The sequence below is a fragment of the Chlamydotis macqueenii genome, chromosome 26 (genome assembly GCF_036417535.1).
Source record: "Chlamydotis macqueenii isolate bChlMac1 chromosome 26, bChlMac1.mat, whole genome shotgun sequence".
Lineage (NCBI taxonomy): Eukaryota > Metazoa > Chordata > Aves > Otidiformes > Otididae > Chlamydotis > Chlamydotis macqueenii.
Window position 1 is genome coordinate 4,558,079 of NC_141581.1, and position 18,722 is coordinate 4,576,800.

At 51.1% G+C, this 18,722-nt stretch overlaps 1 protein-coding gene and 1 long non-coding RNA gene across 2 annotated transcripts; both read left to right on the forward strand.

Moving 5' to 3' along the window:
- The first annotated feature begins 157 nt into the window (after window positions 1-157).
- LOC147597579 (uncharacterized) lies at window positions 158-9,066 on the forward strand. Its single transcript, XR_015261178.1, has 3 exons — window positions 158-284; window positions 4,616-4,694; window positions 8,957-9,066. It is a non-coding gene; the product is annotated as an uncharacterized LOC147597579 (long non-coding RNA).
- Window positions 9,067-11,229: 2,163 nt separating this feature from the next.
- Window positions 11,230-15,448, forward strand: FEM1A (fem-1 homolog A). Its single transcript, XM_086767547.1, has one exon. The coding sequence runs from the start codon at window positions 11,438-11,440 to the stop codon at window positions 13,487-13,489; it is 2,052 nt and encodes a 683-aa protein (XP_086623673.1). The 5' UTR covers window positions 11,230-11,437; the 3' UTR covers window positions 13,490-15,448.
- The last annotated feature ends 3,274 nt before the right edge of the window (window positions 15,449-18,722 follow it).

Consider the following 18,722-nt stretch of genomic DNA (forward strand, 5'->3'; position numbering starts at 1 on the left):
AAATAATGTTTTAGAAGTCCAGCTGAGACTCCTGCTTTTACATACTCTCCATAATATTTTTCTCTGGACCAATTTGCCATCCTGGTAATTAATCTAACTAATGGCTAGGGTTTTTTGCCCCTTCATCAGCAGTTTTGCTTTTTGTTAACACAAGCAGAGACAACATGAAGAAACAATCTCTCGAAGGATACAGACTGACAGCAGCACCGCCATCTGACTAAAAAGAACTCAGACACAGGCATAATCCTCAGGAAAATTCATCTCCACCCTCCCAGCAGACCCTGGTGAGAGCCCTTGAAGTGGTAATTAAAGTCTATTGAGTGGCAACTGCACCTGTTTAGAGAGGAGAGCGCGGGTAAGAGGTGCACAAAGGGAGATGAGCAGCACCGAGAGGGAGCGCGTGAGAGAGGAGCTGCTGGAGGTGGGGAAGAAGGGGAGTGGAAAGAAGAGGGGGAAAAAAAAGGGTTTGTTGGAGAAGTCAATCCCATCAGATGTGCATTTCCCATTCTTCCCTTTATTTGCCTTCTGCACCCCTTCACGCATGCAGCCGGCTCTCACACCCACTGATGGAAACTCCAGGGGGTTTTCCCCAGCCAGCCCCAGCCCCGCACCAGCTGCTCCTCTGGTGTAAATCAACATGGTTCCACTGAAGTCCTTGCTGATGTACAATCAGCTGGTGCTCATTTACGCCAGCCGAAGATCCGTCCCAGTGACACTCATTAACAGGCACCGGGCTCCTCGACTGGCAGCCGGGACAAGCCGGCTCTTGTCTTTTTTCCCTAGAAGAGAGCACATCCCTTTGTGTTGGCTTTGTCACCCCCGTGCAAATCCTACAGCATCTGGGAGGAGTAAATCAGAGATGTTTCTAGATCTCGGGAGACGTGTCTGAGAGCAGAGTCTAGGCAGAAACTGAGGGAAATGGAAGAAACCAGAGAGGTGCAATGCCGTGTTACCAGTAAGGCTGCTGGTTTTGCACACATGCATGGCTCCCAAATGTTCTGACCTCAAACACCCCCAGGATCTATAGGTGAAGCCATACAAAATGAACGTATTCATAAATACTACTGGTAGCTGTGGATCTTTCCACGCCCTTGCAGACCACTGCTGACCCAAGAACCGTAACCACTGGTGAGTCCAGGGAATTGACACTTGGCAGCCAGATGTGAGGGCCAAATTCTGGGGTACCGCAGGAACAGGGCACTTCTGCCGGCTCTGACAGACCGGTGCTGACTTGTGCCACCAGGTAATTGCACTTTGGTTTGCTAACAGCACAAATCAGCAGATCAAGTGGTGATATCACATGGAAAGGACACACAAAGCAGTAGAGGGAAATCCTCCAGTGTCTGAGGAGGAGGTAAGACAGACAGGAGATTCTTTGGACTGCCCTAGCAGAGGCAGAGACCAACGCTGCACGGCCATCTAGATGCCTGGTCCGGGGAAATTGTCATCCTGAGACTCACGGATTGACAGCAGGAGTCCTGGCTCCTTCTGCCCTAACCTCAGCTTCACCTCTGACGCCAGTAAACAGGGTTCCCTGCTGTTTGCCCTGCTGGACATTTCTGATGGGGTTACAGAAACTTAGTCAAAGACCCTGACAATAGCTTTTTTTTTTTGAGAAGTAAACAGTCATCCCATACGCTCTACAGTTGCACACGTACTATGGAAGCCTACTCAGTTGGCTCCCTTTACCCAACCTAAAAATGGCTTTCTTGCTGTGATTCTGTGCGTTTGCAAAGCTGCTTTAGTACTGTCCCTTGTTACTGCGATTCTACACGTGCTCCGGCAATCAACTGGACCAAAGCAGGATTCCTGGGGTGAGAACAGAGGAGGAAGGAGGTTCATCCTGAGAGCACCCTGAGGCTGAGCTGAGCAAATGATTCAGGCAGAATAATTTGACTGGTGTTTGCAAAATTTTCTGTCTCACTGGACGTGCTGGCCACTAGTCCCCCGTGAATCCCTGACCTTCATACTCTGCAGGCTGCCTGGGATGGTTGACATAAACCACAGGACTTTTTTTCCATGGTTCCCAATGGTCAGAGAAGACAAAAATTCTGGTGTAAATGTTGTTGCATCTGCTTTCTGCAAATACTATTAGCAATGCCTCTGTAGCGTGCTCTCCTGGTTGCCGTGCCAGGAAATGCCTCCTTGTGAATGAAGATAGAAAGGAGCGGGCATTCAGCAAAAGCCAATTCCTGTGGCTGTTAGGGGTGGGATTTGCAATTAGCGGGGTATCTGATCCAACCATTTGGCTACGGTTAGTGGAGACAGATATCTCTGGACAGCAAGTCAACCTACCAGCCAAGTCCTGTCTTAAGGCGAGATTAATTTTTGCACTGACTGCAGAGGGAGCCTGCACGAGTCACTTAACACGAGACGGCTAACTGTTAATAGGCTACCATTACGTTAGGAGAATCATACCTAAAATACCTTGCTTGCCTCCTAAATTCTAGCCTTGTGCATTAACAGAATCACTGGGTAGATGGATACCATGTGTTATATCGCCTCACTTCTGTCTTTTTGCTCCCAAACACTCCTCTCATTTTTTCCTTTCAGTCCTCCTGTCCCTCTGCCTCTTTCCACCTTCTCTCTGATTGCTGAGCAGCTTCTTGGCTTCTCCGTCAATAAGTCTAAAGAGCATCTGAACCCCTCTGTTCCCCCCTTCTCTCCTCCCTCCAGTTCCAAGTCAGGCAAGCTCATCGATCAGAGGAGCTCAGGAAATATCTGGTGTTTTGTTGTCAGGATGATAATAACATTGCAGTTGTGAATGGGCTGCTGCAGGCCTGATCATGGACACCTGCAGGGTTTGTTTAATTGCATTTAATGACAAATCCTATATAGAGGAGCATTGCCAGAGAGATTTATTATCCACCAAAGAGGCAAAGCACAACAGCTCAAAATATAATTTACACTGAGCATTTTTCCCCCTGCCTCTCTTTAAGCCATTGTAACAAATAACAAATCGGGTAAAGTGGGCAACACCAGTCGGAGAAGGAGGTGGGGGGCAGAGGATGGAGACTGAAACCAAAGGAAATAACAGCAATAAGGCCACGCTGTTCTTTCCACTATCCCTGTGGTCTGGTATATAGGAAATACCGTTTGTTTAATTTACAGCCTGGAGGTGCAGCTGGGGATCTCTCCGTGATGAGCCAGCCTCTTCGAAGATAGCTGGAGGCTACGCTCTCGAGTCCCCACTCCTTCTAAGCGGGCTTTTTTTCACAATGTTCTGTAGCTAAGTTTAGATCCTAGCTATATAAACAGTAACGAAGAAACTACAGCAGCCTCTCAGCACCACAGGGTTCAGCTGCCGCCGTTACACGGCGCCGTAAGCTTTCCAGTGGAAATCTCTGGGACAAACTGGAAGCGGCAGATCCCATCCTGAAAAATACCACAGGGAGAAATACGGCCCTACGGAGACAGGTCTTGCTATCTGAAGTCTAGACAAAAGCCTCGCACACCTCTGAGCCTGGAATTTATGTTTTCTGCTAAATACCTTGCTCCAAAAAGGGAGTGCACGTGTGTAAAACAGCGGAGGACCTCATCCCTTGCTTAAGCTGGGCAGTTACTTCTGCTGTCCTGATTATTACGTGATTGCCTAGCGATAATTTGTGGCAAATCCCTTCCTGGGCCTGGTGTGTGGCTGTGCTGGGCAGCGTCGCTCCGGAACAAGGACTGTAAAGTGTTCTCGTCACCTGGAATTACAGTCCAGGTCAGCACTTCCCAAATTATCTTCTCTCTCTCGAGTTCGTTCATCTTTATGATTCATTCTCTCTTCTTAATTGTCCCTGGAAGAATACTGAATCATCCTGGGGAGCTTATTTCTAAAAATTGTCTCGCCCCTCCAAAGCACTTTAATTTGACAACGCTCTGTGGTGGGGCAGAGAGGAAAATATGTGGTGGTTTAGGGGAAACGCTTAGCTTAGAAAATCGAAGCCCAGGCCAGGCACAGGCAGAGATCAGAGTAAAGCTGATGTCCAGCAAGGAGCGCGCGCTCGCTACTGTTCCACTTTATATTCAGATTAAATTTTGCACTTTAAGCGGCGCACCTCGGGAAGTTTGGGGACGACAGCAATCTTGTACCAGCAAATCTCACCCTTCTGCGGCGTTTGGTCTCTGTTTTAATGCAGGTAGCAATCAGCAGTTGGCAGTGTCGTTACACAAACAGGGTGTAGGGTGACACCTGGCCGGCAGTTTTATCTGATTCCCTGGACAATGGCAGCGTGGCTAATTCCCCCTGTTAAATAAGACCACCTGGACATCTCCTGGTATCAGCTCCAGCTATCACAAACACGCTCGCTACCTAGGCCAGCACAATGGGCTGTTATCTCCCGAGTAGCGCAAATCCCCAGACTGAAACAACCCATCTGGAGTTTGATTAAAGTGTCCATAGAAAGCACATATGTCAAAAAAAAAAAAAAAAAAAAGAGGGAGGGAGGGACTGGACTGTTCTCTGTGAGCTCGCGTGGGGCCCAACCTCTGTCAGCAGCAGCAACCCTCTCCCTTGGCTGCACGCGCTTTCTCCTTCTATGAAAAGAGCCTTTCACCACAGCAGCTCTGCAGAGCCGAGGCCGTTGAAGAATACTTTTGTTTCTTTCCCTTTTTTTTTTGTTTTTTACAGCTGCTTACAAACGTACATTTGACAGGCTTGGTTTGAAGACGGGAAGGATGCCGTCCCTTGTCTGATTTCAGTGGCTGAGGTAAGCAAGCCCCACGCGGACAACGGCGGGCGAAAGGAATAAAGTGAGATCCTTTGCGTGGATGTGAGCCAGCATTGTCCTTTCACACCTTCTTCACGCCATATGCGAGGTATTAACAGAAAAAAAGCTGGGTAGTGGAAGCAAAGCTAAACCTGGGGTGAAAGAAAGATTGCTCATCAACAAATTCAGAGGAAAGGAAACGGCAAAAAGGTTTTCTTTTTCTTGCTTAGATCAGTCTCTCAGTAGGATTCAAGGAAACTCAGCACTGTCATTATCTTTTCCTTTGCTAACTGATTCCTTTCCTCTCGCGTTCCCGAGTATATATTGCATTTGCTGATTTCAGTCAGACCAAAATACAACGGAGAGATAGACAGGTTGACTCCTGGAGAAGTTTATCATAGGGTAAGGAAAAAGGAGATCCTGCTGAGCCCTGATATCCCTGAAAAAAAAATATTATTCAAATTCTTATAGGCATATGTAGTCTCCTGAGTGAGAAAATGGAGTAGAAAGTCGCAGATACAGTCACAAAATTGCACAGACAATTATAGTGAGATTTGACAGAGTCTCACAAAGAACACTGGGGTTTTTGCACAGCAAAGGGCAGCATCCATCTCTGAAATGAGAAACAAGCGTGGAAAGAATGAGAACAACTGAGGGTGGATGAAAGAAGACACGCAGGAGGATGTCCCTAAGGAGGAAGCACTGCTCTCAGTGGTCTGGTTCTGTGTGGAAGACTAGTGATTTTGTTGTTCTGATTTATAAAGGTGACAACAAATCATAGCCTGCCATACAGCGCAGACCTGCACCCTGGCCGGCCGGAGACGGGCTGGGCCGAGCGGTTCAGCCGCCCACGGAGAGGAGAGCCCTGTCTGCGATGCAGCAGCCCCAGACCTGAAAGCTAAGTACGTATGTAAATGCTTTGCTGTGCCGGAGGTCGTAGCATGAGTTCTGCTGCTCCTCCGTTCCCATCCCCTTCAAGTTAACCAAATTCTGGCTCTGAGTGAAGAAACAGGAGGAGCGTCTGTGAAGAACCAAGGCCTGGGGCTCGTCCTGCAGCCCCGAGCCGCCCTCCCCAAGCATGGCACGCGCCCGCTTGAACTTCCACGCAACTTCACGTAGGAGTCAGCTAGCATTAAGTGTCTGGCTCAAGGACCCCACAACAAATCTGTGGCAGAGGACTCACAGCAGCTGCTGAGGGCACCGGGGTCTGCCGAGCGCTCAGAGACCCTGCCTGTTCCTGGAAGCCTGGAGGGGATTGTTTTGAAAGTCTAGCCCTTTGCTTCCAACAGTTTTAAAAAACGAAAGGAGCACATTTTCAATACCGCCCAGAGCCACTATTCTCAAAGGTATTTAGGTGTGAAAATGAAAATCCTGAATCCTGCCGAGGCCAGCGGTAAAGGTAAGTACTGAAATGTCTTTAATAATTTGGGCTGTTGGTGCTGTAAAGCCTTTTCTTTTTGTTTTTGTTTTTGTTTTTTTTTTTTAACCTAAAAGTGATGTGCCCAGCATTGCATAATACCTTGTCACTGTTATTATGGAATATGCGATTCAGGAACTTAAGTTTTGGCTTTACCTTCAACTAAGTTGCTCAGGTTGAAAACAGAACCCTGCCTGGACAATTCTCTGTAGAGCTGGTGCAGCAGAGCACCACGGCGTATTACAGCAGATGTCTACGAGGTGAAGGCCGCCCACCGACCTCCAAATCTCTGTGCTCTGTACTTTGCAAACGTACTTTACAGTCCTTGAGGCTGGTCAATAACTCCCAGATTCTTAGTGGCTCTAATACTTCTTTGTTCGCAGCTGGGATTGAACAGCCATCGGGACTCCCAGATTCTGTTTCCTACGTGCCTATTGACCCGTTGCAACTTCTCATGCCAGACTCTGCCTTATTTGTTGCCTTTGTGAAAGGAAATAGCGATTCTGCCTTTTAGGAAGACAGCTAACTTAGCTCTCTGTCTATCTAGAAGTCCGTATGTCCCTCATTGCTTTTGTAATTGAGCGCTTTATTCCATCACGGCTCCTACGAGGTAGCCCTGCGTTACACAGGAGAACCGTGGCAGGGGACAGAGGTGATGACTCGCCAAACCACACAAAGGCAGATGGTGGCTCCACAAAAGCAAACTGAGCCTATGGCTTAGGTCTAAATCCGACGCTCCTGCTACCTCGCCGTTTGCCTCAGAGCCAGTCTTTTTTCCCTTCCGTTGGGAAAGGGAGGGATCCAGAGACGCTATTGCTATTATCATCTCAGATAATCTGTGAGGCAGGAGCAGAGCAATGCTTATCCCGGGAAATCTATTGCCGAAAGAATTTAACAACTATACAAATCGCTGTCTTTTGATGATGCACGAAAGAAAAGATCCATGTATCATAAGCAAGAACGACTTGCGCTCCCCCTGTCTTTTACTCCCCCACTGATATATTAAATCTCCAAAAATTCAGAGGGCAGCAGTGCAACCATTAATGTTGGAATTGCCAGGCTGGTGTCTAATGTAAATGGAACTACATCGATTTAGTGTTACCCAATATCCCTCTCCTGCTTGTTCATCTTCTGCAGTCTGATCAAAATCCTTCCTTCCAGGTAGCCGTGGCCTCGTGCCCTATATAAGCACAGAAAATAATGTCATCAGGAGCCTTAATGATGAAGGTAGTTATAGGACAAAAGGCCCTGCAGCAAGTTGGGTATTGGGTCATTGTTCCTGCTAATGTCAGGGTGCCATTTCCCGCTATTTTTAGAATTGTTCCCTTTGTACAGCAAATTTCTCATGTAGTTGCTTAACTATATAGAAGATCTTGGCTTCACTGCACCCAGTAGCGAGGAGCCATCTTCCTCTGGCTTCTGGAAATCAGACAAACCCCTAAAAGCTGGAGAGATGGATAAAAGCTGCAAGCCTAAATTTAAACCTTTGCAAAAATGAGGATCTCTGCTCAGTCTGCCGCTGACCCTTAATGCAGGGACAGACTGAGCACAAAGACCTTGCAGAACATTTTGCAGGCATCACGATTATCCGCTCGGCATTTCAGAAGTAACTCGGGGATTCCGTGAATCAGCAGGGACTTAGTTCCTAAATGATTTATATGCTTCTGGAACTCTTAGCACAGATTCAAACTTCTCCACATTTTGAGGGAAGAGATGTGGAACAATGAATTAGGAACTTTTGAGCCTTTTATGCTAAAAATATTCCAAACAATGTATCCAAGCCCTTTTATTGTTGTCTTTGATATTACGGTTGTCTCAGACACCTTAGCATGCATTGAAGCTCTTTGGCTTTGGCTGCCCTGTAAATACAGCAAATGCAACCTGTAAATCTTGAGTTTGCAGCCTAAATAAGCAAGACAGATAAAGAACAGTTATTATTCCCATGGTATTGGCAGAGAAATAAGACAGAAGAAGATTAATTGACCAGCCTGAGGTCACAAAAGGAGCCTCTAGCAAAGGTGAGGTCTCAGCTTAGATTTCTTAAGTCTCTGCCCAATACTTCAGCCATCCATTCACTTGCTTTTTAAGTACCCTGTCATTATTTCTGTGAGGAAAATTATGCAACTCCTTCAGCAGCCAGTACTGTGTAATTCAGCTTGTCTGAAAGAGAATATGAAATGGCAGTTTCAAAAAAAATTAACCCTCCTGCCACGCAATCTGGCAGCCCTGTCAAAACGTCTCATTTTTTATCTCCTCTTCCTCTGGTGGGTATTTAATTTCCCTCTGTATTCTCAGAATACTGACTGAGGCTTTATCTGCGTTACCCTACAAAACTTTCACAGGAGTCTCTGGGGCTTTGTGGAGGACGTATTCTGTAGATGAGGGACGTGATAGTTTTGAGCCCTTCATTTCTATCCCAGGCGTTCAGATCCGCCCTGCGTTACTCGTAGCTGTCACTGGCATGTGAAGGTTTCCTGGCAGCTTCTCTGACAAGCAGCAGTAGCTCGAGCTCCGCAGGAGGACGTGGGAAGCACCCCTGCGTACGGTTTTCCATCGCAGCGCTGCGTCACTCAGCCACGCTTTTAAGACGAGGTGTTACATGCTGGCAGATCTTTTATTTCTGATTGCCATGTCAGTGAAATTAGGAGCTGACCCGTGATACCCACCTGGTTCAGGAGCATCTCCACCTTTGGGTGATGTCTCCATCACCCTGCTGCCCTGGTTTGGGACACTAATTCTTTCGGTGGCGATCTCAGTAAGAGAAGGCAAAGGTTGCAGGAGAACCAAGGTAGCAAAGAAATTTGATCAGGATGAATCAGGGTGCTTCTGGTTTCTGTCCTTGCAGGGTCAAAATCCCGCCCCAGACCTTCCAGGCTGAGCAGCGTGGCTGCCCCCACATTTGGCTGTTTGACTTCCCAACCAAATAATCCATTTACAGCTGGGTCGGGGGCGAGGGATTGAGGCTCGAGGAAGTCTCATAGACACGGATCTACAGGGAGAGGCTCTTGCGACACTACTCCTTGCGCTCTTTATTCTCTCATTACTAAGCAATTTCTTTATTCACGAAAAAAAACATTTTCATCAGCTGCACTTCTACCCTGTGATGTTTGTGACAGCCCACCCAAGAACTGGGGGCAGGCTCTGGTGTAAATTTAGGACCTAAAAAACCTCCCTGATGTTCAGGTGGATTCCATATGCAGTCTACAGAGAGGAAATTAATAGGAAGCTTCAGTTAATAGATACTTCAGATAAAAGTGCGAGTGCATCTGATCACCATGGCAACACGGAAGAGCCAGCAGGGAGAGGAAATGTCACCGTGTCTGCGCCTTGACCTGCAGCACAAACAGCCTGAGCGCTGTGGGATTTCACACATGGACGCTTGCGGCTGGGGACAGAGACAGGTACACAGCCCCGCGCGCACGCAGCCCGCTCACCCGTTAGATATTTACACGCTGTGAGCTGCCGCACACAGACACGCACAGGAAGGCTCACACGTTAATATTAAAATGGACGGCACCTGCCCAAACTCACTGCAACATGAGATCACAATTTTTAGCTTGTGACCCCGGGGGCGGATTTGCACATCTACGTGCAGGGCGCACGCGGGAACACTCCCACATCCCACGTCTTCCCGCACACGCAGCTGCTCCTCCCGTCCTGGAGTGCAGGAAACCGCACTCGCGCAGCACGCCGCGCTGGAGACGCTCAAGACACCTCTGCTCCTTTTCTTTTTGAGCGCAAAGCCGCTGCATCCCCAAGTGCGCCACACACGTAGATGACACACTCGCATGCAGTCAGACCTTGTGTGGGAATCCTGCCACGGACTCTGCGGCTCCGGCTCTCAGGAGCGCCGAGCACCTGCTGCTCCCGTTGACTTTAACAGCTGCTGAAGTGAAAATTAGGCCCACGCTGTCTGTTATGCAAAAGCAGTTTCTTAGCAACAAAAATGATATTCTGTGTGAAGGTAACACGCATTAGCAGGATAATCCTAGGTAATTCCAGACAAGACCTAAGTGGGTGGATGGATGGATGGACTGAATAATAATAATGACAGACAGAATAATAATAATGGAAATAACGAGGCTAATCTTATTTCCCTGGAAAGGAGAAGAAATAGCTATAAATAAAATACAACGGGAGAAACTCTGTGCCAATTCCCCATATAAAGATTAGAGCCACTTAAATTCAACTTATGCCCTAAAAATAGGTTCTGGTAACTAAAGCTTCGCTCAGCTAGGCTAGGCTATTTATTGCCCTGAATGCTTCTCCCTCAATCCAGCCACGCAGTACCGTTCAGGAAGGGACAAAGCAGTACATCTCGTCCCGCGGCAGGGATCAAAAGCAATAAATCAGTGTCTGCTGTTACGGAGGAGGCTTCGCTACCCCAGACTCTCTTGTCCTAGGCAGAAAAGCTGTACTTTAAAACGCCCCACCAAACCCAAATGACCCGCCACAATTAAAAACGCGCCAGACAAATGCTGTGTAGCCACTGTATTTTGAAGTTGAATAGCTTCAAGGAATTGAAGAGAAGTAAAACCTCCCACGGAGTTTACACACGCTGTAAAATGACAGAAACGCTTTTACAGCCCAGGTCGCACCTGGTTCGCGCAGCAGGGGAGGTCCCGGGTCACCTTCCCGGGCCCCCGGGCCAGGCTCCGTCCCGTCCCTGGGCCCCATCTCACACCCGGCTCCGCGCCCGCCCGACCCGGGCCCGAGTCCCTCAGGGCCCACGGTGCCGGCCGGGGACAGCCCGGCCCCCGGTCCCGGTCCCGGTCCCGGTCCCCTTCCCCTGCGAGAGCCGCGGCCGCCACAGTTACGCGAGCGGACCCCAGGCCACCCCCCGCCCCAGCAGCCCTTGCGGTGAGGCGGCGCGGGGCGCGCTGGGAAAGGCGGGCTGGGTGCTGCGCACGCCTGGACTACGCTCCCCAGAGTGCCCCGCGCGGGACGGCGGTGCGGCCCCCGAGCTCCCGCCACCACCCCGCTCCCGTTGCCTGCCGGGAAACTGAGTCCTCGGGAAGCCGCCCCCGCGGGGTTGGCAGGGCTCTGGACTACACTTCCCATCGTCCTCCCCGCGCCCCGCTCCTGGGGCCGTGCTGGCGCCATTTTGTTTCGCGTTATAATCTAAGATGGCGGCTGGGCGAAGAGACCGAAGGTTGCTGTGCTGAGGTGAGGGGTGTCTCGCCGGGCGCCTCCGGCCCCGCAGGGCTCCTCCCCCCCGGGCGGCCACCCTCGCCCATCCCCTGCCCCGGGCCGAGCTGGGGGAGCGGAGCAGCAGCCGGTCCATGGCCAGGAGGTGGCCGGTGCGGTCGCCGCGGCCCCCGTCGCCATGGACCTACGCACGGCTGTGTACAACGCGGCCCGCGATGGGAAGCTGAAGCTGCTGCAGAAGCTGCTGGGCAGCCGGAGCCGGGAGGAGCTGGAGGCGCTGACAGCAGGGCCCGGCGGGGGGGACGGCCCCGGGGGAGGGAGCACCCCGCTGCTGATTGCCGCCCGGCACGGGCACCTAGAGGTGGTGGAGTACTTGCTGGATCACTGCGGGGCCCGCGTGGAGGAGGGAGGCTCGGTCAACTTCGATGGGGAGACCATCGAAGGAGCCCCGCCGCTCTGGGCGGCATCTGCCGCCGGGCACCTGGGAGTGGTGCGCAGCCTCCTGGATCACGGTGCGTCGGTGAACCAGACCACGCTGACCAACTCCACGCCGCTGCGGGCCGCCTGCTTTGATGGGCACCTGGAGATTGTGCGCTACTTAGTCGGGGAGCGCGGGGCTGACCTGGAAGTAGCCAACCGGCATGGACACACTTGTTTGATGATTTCTTGCTACAAAGGGCACCGGGAAATTGCACGTTACTTGCTAGAGAAAGGGGCTGATGTCAACCGCCGGAGCGTGAAGGGGAACACGGCCCTGCATGACTGCGCTGAGTCCGGCAGCCTGGAGATCCTGCAGCTACTACTTCGCTCCAAAGCCCGCATGGAGAAAGATGGCTACGGCATGACTCCTCTGCTAGCTGCCAGTGTCACCGGTCACACCAACATTGTGGAGTACCTCATCCAAGGAGGCCTGCAGCAGGAGGAGGAGGACGTCGCAGGGAGCCAAAATGGTACCTGTGCATCAGGTGGGAGCCATCAGAGGTGCTGCAGCGCTGGCAAGGAAGCGCCTCAAGGCTGCAAGGAAGTGGGGTGTGAGAGATGTTGTTATGCCTCAACTTCCAGTCAGGATGAGCAGCAGGTCCCTAATGTGTTCTGCACTCGAGAGGCTGCTGTGGAAGCACTGGAGTTGCTGGGTGCTACATTTGTGGATAAGAAACGAGACCTTTTGGGAGCCCACAAGTACTGGCGAAGGGCGATGGAGCTTCGATGCGAGGGCGGGCAGTACCTGCCGAAACCTGAGCCCCGGCAGCTGGTGCTGGCCTATGACTATTCCCGGGAAGTGAGTTCACTGGAGGAGCTGGAAGCCTTGATTACTGATCCAGATGAGATGCGCATGCAGGCGCTGCTGATTAGAGAGCGCATCTTGGGTCCGTCCCACCCAGACACTTCCTATTACATCCGTTACCGAGGAGCGGTCTATGCTGACTCCGGCAACTTTGAGCGCTGCATTAACCTGTGGAAGTACGCTCTGGACATGCAGCAAGGCAACCTGGAGCCTCTCAGCCCGATGACTGCCAGCAGTTTCCTTTCCTTTGCTGAGCTTTTCTCCTACGTGCTCCAGGACCGCTCCAAAGGCACTTTAGCTACCCACTTGGGCTTCTCTGACCTCATGGGAGTCCTGAGCAAAGGCGTCCGAGAGGTGGAGAGGGCCCTTGTGCACGGCAAGGACCCTGTGGTTGACTCGGCGCAGTTCACCAAGACACTGGCCATTATTCTCCACCTCGTCTTCTTGCTGGAGAAGGTGGAGTGCACCCCGGAGCAGGAACACCAGAAGCGCCAGACCATCTACCGCCTGTTAAAGTGCAGCCCACGGGCCAAGAACGGCTTCACTCCCTTGCATATGGCTGTGGACAAAGACACCACGACAGTGGGACGTTATCCCGTGGGCAAGTTCCCATCGCTCCACGTTGTGAACTTGCTTCTGGAGTGTGGGGCTGACCCGGATAGCCGTGACTACGACAACAACACCCCGCTGCATGTTGCTGCCCGCAACAACTGCCCGCTGATCATGAGTGCCCTGATGGAGGCTGGAGCCCACATGGACGCCACCAACGCCTTCAAGCAGACTGCTTATGAGCTGCTGGATGAGAAGCTGCTCACCAAGAGCATGATGCAGCCCTTCAACTACATCACCCTCCAGTGCCTTGCTGCTCGCGCCCTGGACAAGCACAAGATTCCCTACAAGGGTTTCATCCCCGAGGAGCTGGAAGCCTTCATCGAACTGCACTAGGGTGGGAGAGCTGAAGTCCCCAGCCTTTCCCGTCACCTGTTTCACCCTGCAGAGGCAGCGCAGCCTGAGAGCTCAGGCCATCCTTCCCTAGGTGCCGAAGGCCGTCGCTGTGCTGAGATAGGCCGTGAGCTTTGTCCTCGTCTGTCGCCATCAAGCTGGCGCGCGCAGGGTTAGGGGAGGAGGAGGCTCGAGAGCTCATGGCTGTCCCTCGTTGTCATCTTCAGGTAGTAGATCACTCCAGTGCGCTGTATCCAGAGAAGGCCGCAACCCCTGCCCTTTCCCATGCCGACCATCTTGTCCTGAGGAAGAAGGAAAATGGAGATTCCCTGGGACCTGCTGCCTCTCCCGTTAGTGCTGGATTAACTCAGCGTTAAGCTTCGGAGCAGCTACACATCACTCGTGTGCTCTAGCCCTTCCCATCCCAAATACCGAACAGATAAGAATGCAAGTGAGGAATAAAATAACTTCCAACTAATTCTTTCCCCGCTCCCCTCTCAGATTTGGTACAGTATGAGTCGAACAGCCCATGGCTTGTGCTCAGCTGAGGCGGTTGCCTTGTGTGCCAGTAAGGCTGGGTATGCCGAGGACCTTTTTTTGGTTTGTTTGTTTTTTTTTTTTTTTTTTTCTCTCCTTTAGTTGGCCAAGTAGCAAGTGGTGTTAAAGGCCAGAGATTTCAACAATTGTGCATAAAGCTGGGTTATTTTTTCTCTTTTAGAGCCAGGCCCTATCTATGCTGCAAGACTTCTCCAATCCTGTCAGATATAGTAAGGTCAGTTCTGGTTATATAGTTTCATCAATGGATGGTGGTTTTTATGAATGGGGAGGAAAAACTGCTACCTTAAAAACAAAATACTGACGTGGTGTTCAGGCCCTTAGCTTCACGTTCGCTCCCTTCCCTGCGCAGCGGTCCCTTAGCTCCAGGGCTCAGCAGGGATTGAGCCGTACGGAGCGGCTACGGCCAGGTTGCAGAGCCAAACCAGTGCCCTTCAAACCATCTTTGAGCATGTGCACCCGCCAGCCCTCGAGGACGCGAGGTCCCTGTAGCGTGGGTGGTGCTTGGGGGGGTATTACAGCAAGTGAGCGGTGGTGGCATGTTTGCATGAGGGTGATCTGAAGGAAGAAGCAAGAAAGAAATGGAAGTTAAAGGTGCCTTCTTGGCCTTCGGAGGTTTATTAGTATCAACCGATTGGGCTCTGCTAATTATCCCGTTCTGAAAACCTCCGTGGAGTGGGTTGTTAGCATCTGGTTTTGGCTTTTGATTCTTTTTGCAACTTGCTGAGGACGGTGCTACTTCAAAGATTGAATTTGAAATCTCCTTTGGCTGCTACTTGGGCAAGCTCCTTTTGTTAATTAGGATCTGCACACAACTTGTCTTCCTCCTGAAATCCGTAGTCTCAGGGTGGGTATTTGCCTCCATTAGCAGAACCCTCCCTGGTGGTAAACAGCCAGCGCTGGTAAACACGACGCTGTTCCAGCAGTCTGTCTTCTTGCAGGGGGAGTGACGGGCCTTTGGCAGCCCGTGGCTCATTTCTTGGCCCTGGGCAGAGTGGAAAGCACAGTTGGGGGTGAAGCAGCTGCCTCTGAGCTTTGGGAAAGGTCAGGACTGGGAGAGCAGAACCCTGATAAACAACCACGCGCTCTCTGCTACCGAAGCTTCTCTACTTGTATTTATAAGCCAGCATATCCATGCGCCTCGATAATGCAATGCTCTCTGCCCCCTAAAGATACCGTAGATCTGCCGTTACATTTTTGCAGTGTTAACTATAACATTTATTTATAAAGCGAGGAGGTTTAACTCTTACTGAGATGTAAAGTGCAGAGTTAGTTTAGCTACATTCTATTTTTTTTTTTTTCCTTTTGGCTGAAACCTGAACTAAACTGCAGGAATGGAATTTGTTAACTTGTGAGCTGATGAGCGCTCTTAACTTTAAATAATAAAACAAAAAATGGCTGCTAGAATGCAAGTGCCTTGGACTTCTTGCTGGTAAGCCTCTATTTTCAGCTTGTTTCCTAGGGATGGTACACTTGTGAGTACGGAAGTACTGGGTGTTCACAATCAACAGATGTGATTGTTTCATTCAATCTGAATTTACTCCTGGGCAAAGCGAGTCTGCACTGCGGTTGCAAACATTTTCCCTGAAAAAGGACAGCACCGACACTGAAGTGACCCGTCTCTTTGTGTACTTCGCCTTTTGGTGTAAGCGAAATGGTGTGAAAGGGTGCTGCTTCGACTCAGATCTCACCTGAGAGAGAGGGTGGGCACTGCGAGTGGAGAGAGGGACGCAGCATGGCTATCACCAATTTAGATTTTTCAACCCCAGAGCTGTCAGTGGGAGGTTGAAAGCAGACAGAGCAATTAAAGGTACTGGAGTTAGTTCCACACAAAAATTTGTATTTCCAGAAATGCCTGGCCTTCCACAGGGGGGATGGGAGCAGATAGGTAAAACTTTGCAATGTTTGGCCCTTCATTGATTGCTCCATCCTCAAAAATAATCCTTGATGGTTTCATCAATGTCGCTGCCTTCGTGCTAGACGTGACATTTAAGCAGTGTCTGCAGTTCTGTAGGACATGCTTCTCCCACCGAAATACTGCTGCTGGGCTTCAGGAACGTAGGAGAGCAGCTGCCGCCGCGGGTACGAGGAGCAGGACGGCCTCAGGATTGCGGCGGTGGCTGATCGTCCCTGGCTGTGGTGCGCTCAGACTGCAGTCCCACCCTGCACGCAGAGCTGCTGGGAGGGGAGACGTGAGAGGGGAGTTGTTCCACAGCTGGGAAAGCAGCTCTGGAGCTGGGGGATCCAGTCATCTACAGAAGCCTTGGGGAGGAGAATATGTGATGGAAAAGGGCTTTAGTGTTTTTTAACACATAAATAATCTGTAATTGCATACTAAGGACCCAGCAATTAAATGTTGATAGTAATTACTGGGTAGGAGAAATCACTGCATGAATTTAGGGGTAATTAAAATGAACAATCCTGATTTATTGTGGGTGTTGTCTGGGCCAGCTCCAGTATGTGGGGCAAAACAAGGGGTTGTGGGGAGCAGTGAAACGTTTCAGTGGTGATTTTGTTTTCTGTGTAATAACCTTGGACAGAACGTAGAAGTTTTTTTAACTGGCACGGCTGCAGAGCCTCCTGTGGCGCACTGTTCTCCTGGAGCCGTTCTGTACACAGACACAAAATATCTGTTTCCTATTCCTTTCTTAAAACCTAGGATGTGCTTTTCCCTCCCTAATACCAGTAATTGGCCCCCTTGACAATAAAGCCTCCCATACAGGTTTCTTCAGGAATGCAAAAGTGGTGAGAAGTTCACTGGAGTGTTCCTGGAGCCAGTTGCTGGTGCCCTTCTGTGGATCTCTTGGGAGCCTCCTAATCACTGTTCACAAAGAACGTGGCCTAGAGCGTAAGGGTAGGGGTACCGTGTCAGCATTCCTCAGGTTCCCAGGGAAACTGAGGAAGAACGAGGGAGGCACAGGAGTTCGTTCTCCTGCTGCAAACGAGGTCCTGGTGGCAAAGCTTCCTTTCCAGAGTGAGCAACAGCAGATGGCCCTGAAAATGTGGGAAGAGTGAACCCGCTGCTGCTGTTTAAACAGGGCTGTGGCTCTCAGGGCTGTGCTCCCAGTAACCTTTGAGCCTCTCAGCCCTCCACACACAGTAAGTTTACAAAAACCCCAGCCCTGCAATGTGTTACAGCCTGCTGCTGTGTTTTTCCTTGATGTGTTAAGGTTGTTTACACGCTAGAGCAGCTTCCAGTTGACCGGTTTTGCCTGACGTTTATTTATAGACAGCAGAAGAGCCGGGGAAGGAGGGATGTGGATGTCCCGGTGGCTGCACAGCAACAACCGCAGTGTGACAGGAACTGCGGTAACACAACACCTAGTCAAACAAAGGTGACGTGGAGGAGAGAAAATAGGGAAATCGAAGGAATCCAAACACTTGGAGGAATCTGGCAGACTCTGTAAAGAGTAAGGGAGTTAATCCACTGTCACTGGGTCCTGCAAAGTTAAAAGCCAAACTGTTTCAAAGCTGGAAGCCAATGACTGGTGGCAGCTTTTAAACAGCAATGCTTTTATTTGGTTCTTCTGCTCAGGACAGAGGGCTTTGGTTTGCCTGAGCCTGGTGCCTTGTGCTGGTTCTCGCCCGAGGAGCTGAGCCTCGAGGTGGGGGGAGGGAGGCAGAGAGACCGTCTATGGACAGATCCGTGAGAAAGGACCTCTGAAGAGGAAATTCTGTGGGATTTCACTTCAGAACTGTGACAGCCACCGTTCTGTTGCAAGTTTAGAGTAGGGACACATCAGCTCTCAGCTCCAACATCTGGTGGTGCTCAGGAGCTTGTGCTGGAGCTCGGTCAGTGCCCAGGCTCTCCTGCATCATCCTGCAGACGTCCTCGGCCCCTCCAGAGGGGCAGAAGCTGCTAGGAAATAAAAAGGTTGCGGCTTTCGGCACAGGGCAGGTGGAGGGGACTGTCCTCTGTCCTGTTACCTGCTGCCCTCTGAGGAGCCAGGACTAAGGAGAGATGCCCATTCTGTTCTCTCCGTGCTGGGGTTTCGCGTTCCAGCAGCGAGCTTTATTTAGTAGGCTGGTGTTTGTTAGGGAGGGCGTGCTTTGTGCAGAATGAGCTTGGGGTAGATTGAGCCGGAGAGGAAGAGTGAGAGTCGGACAGTCTTTAGCCCAGTGACCAGAGTGCTCCCTGAGCAGGGGATTAGTGTCAGCTGAGCAGTCTTTTCTCCAAAGACTTAATGTATTTGTTACGCAGGTGTTGGTTGTGAGGCGTGGGTGGTTCTTGCACAGAGACTGTAATCCAGAATTAGGCCCTGTGAGTGCCCAGCTCGGGTAGTCCCAGGTGCAGGACGGCTGTAGGAGTCCTGCTCTTTGGCTGCCAGGCTGTGCTGGCTTCTCTCAAGCTATCCAGAGCAACACAAGCGCGCACACATCTGCAGGAATTCCCGAAACGGGGTTACTTCCCCTGTACCAATCACAGTGACCCTCGAGGGCCACCCTCACCAGGACTTGGCAGCTCTCGAGCTCCTTCCTGGGGTTTGGAGGAGGGCGAGCGCTGCCCTGCCGCTTGCAGAGGTCCTGGCGCAGGGTGAGTTCGCTCTGCGGCTCAGTGCCGTTGGCCGGGCTCTGGTCTGCAGAGGGAGCGGTTCCATTTCCAGTCTCTGGTGGCTTTGGGCTGACCTCTGCTGACAGAGCCGGCGAAGGGCGGCGGCAGAAGCCTGAAACCCGGGCTGAG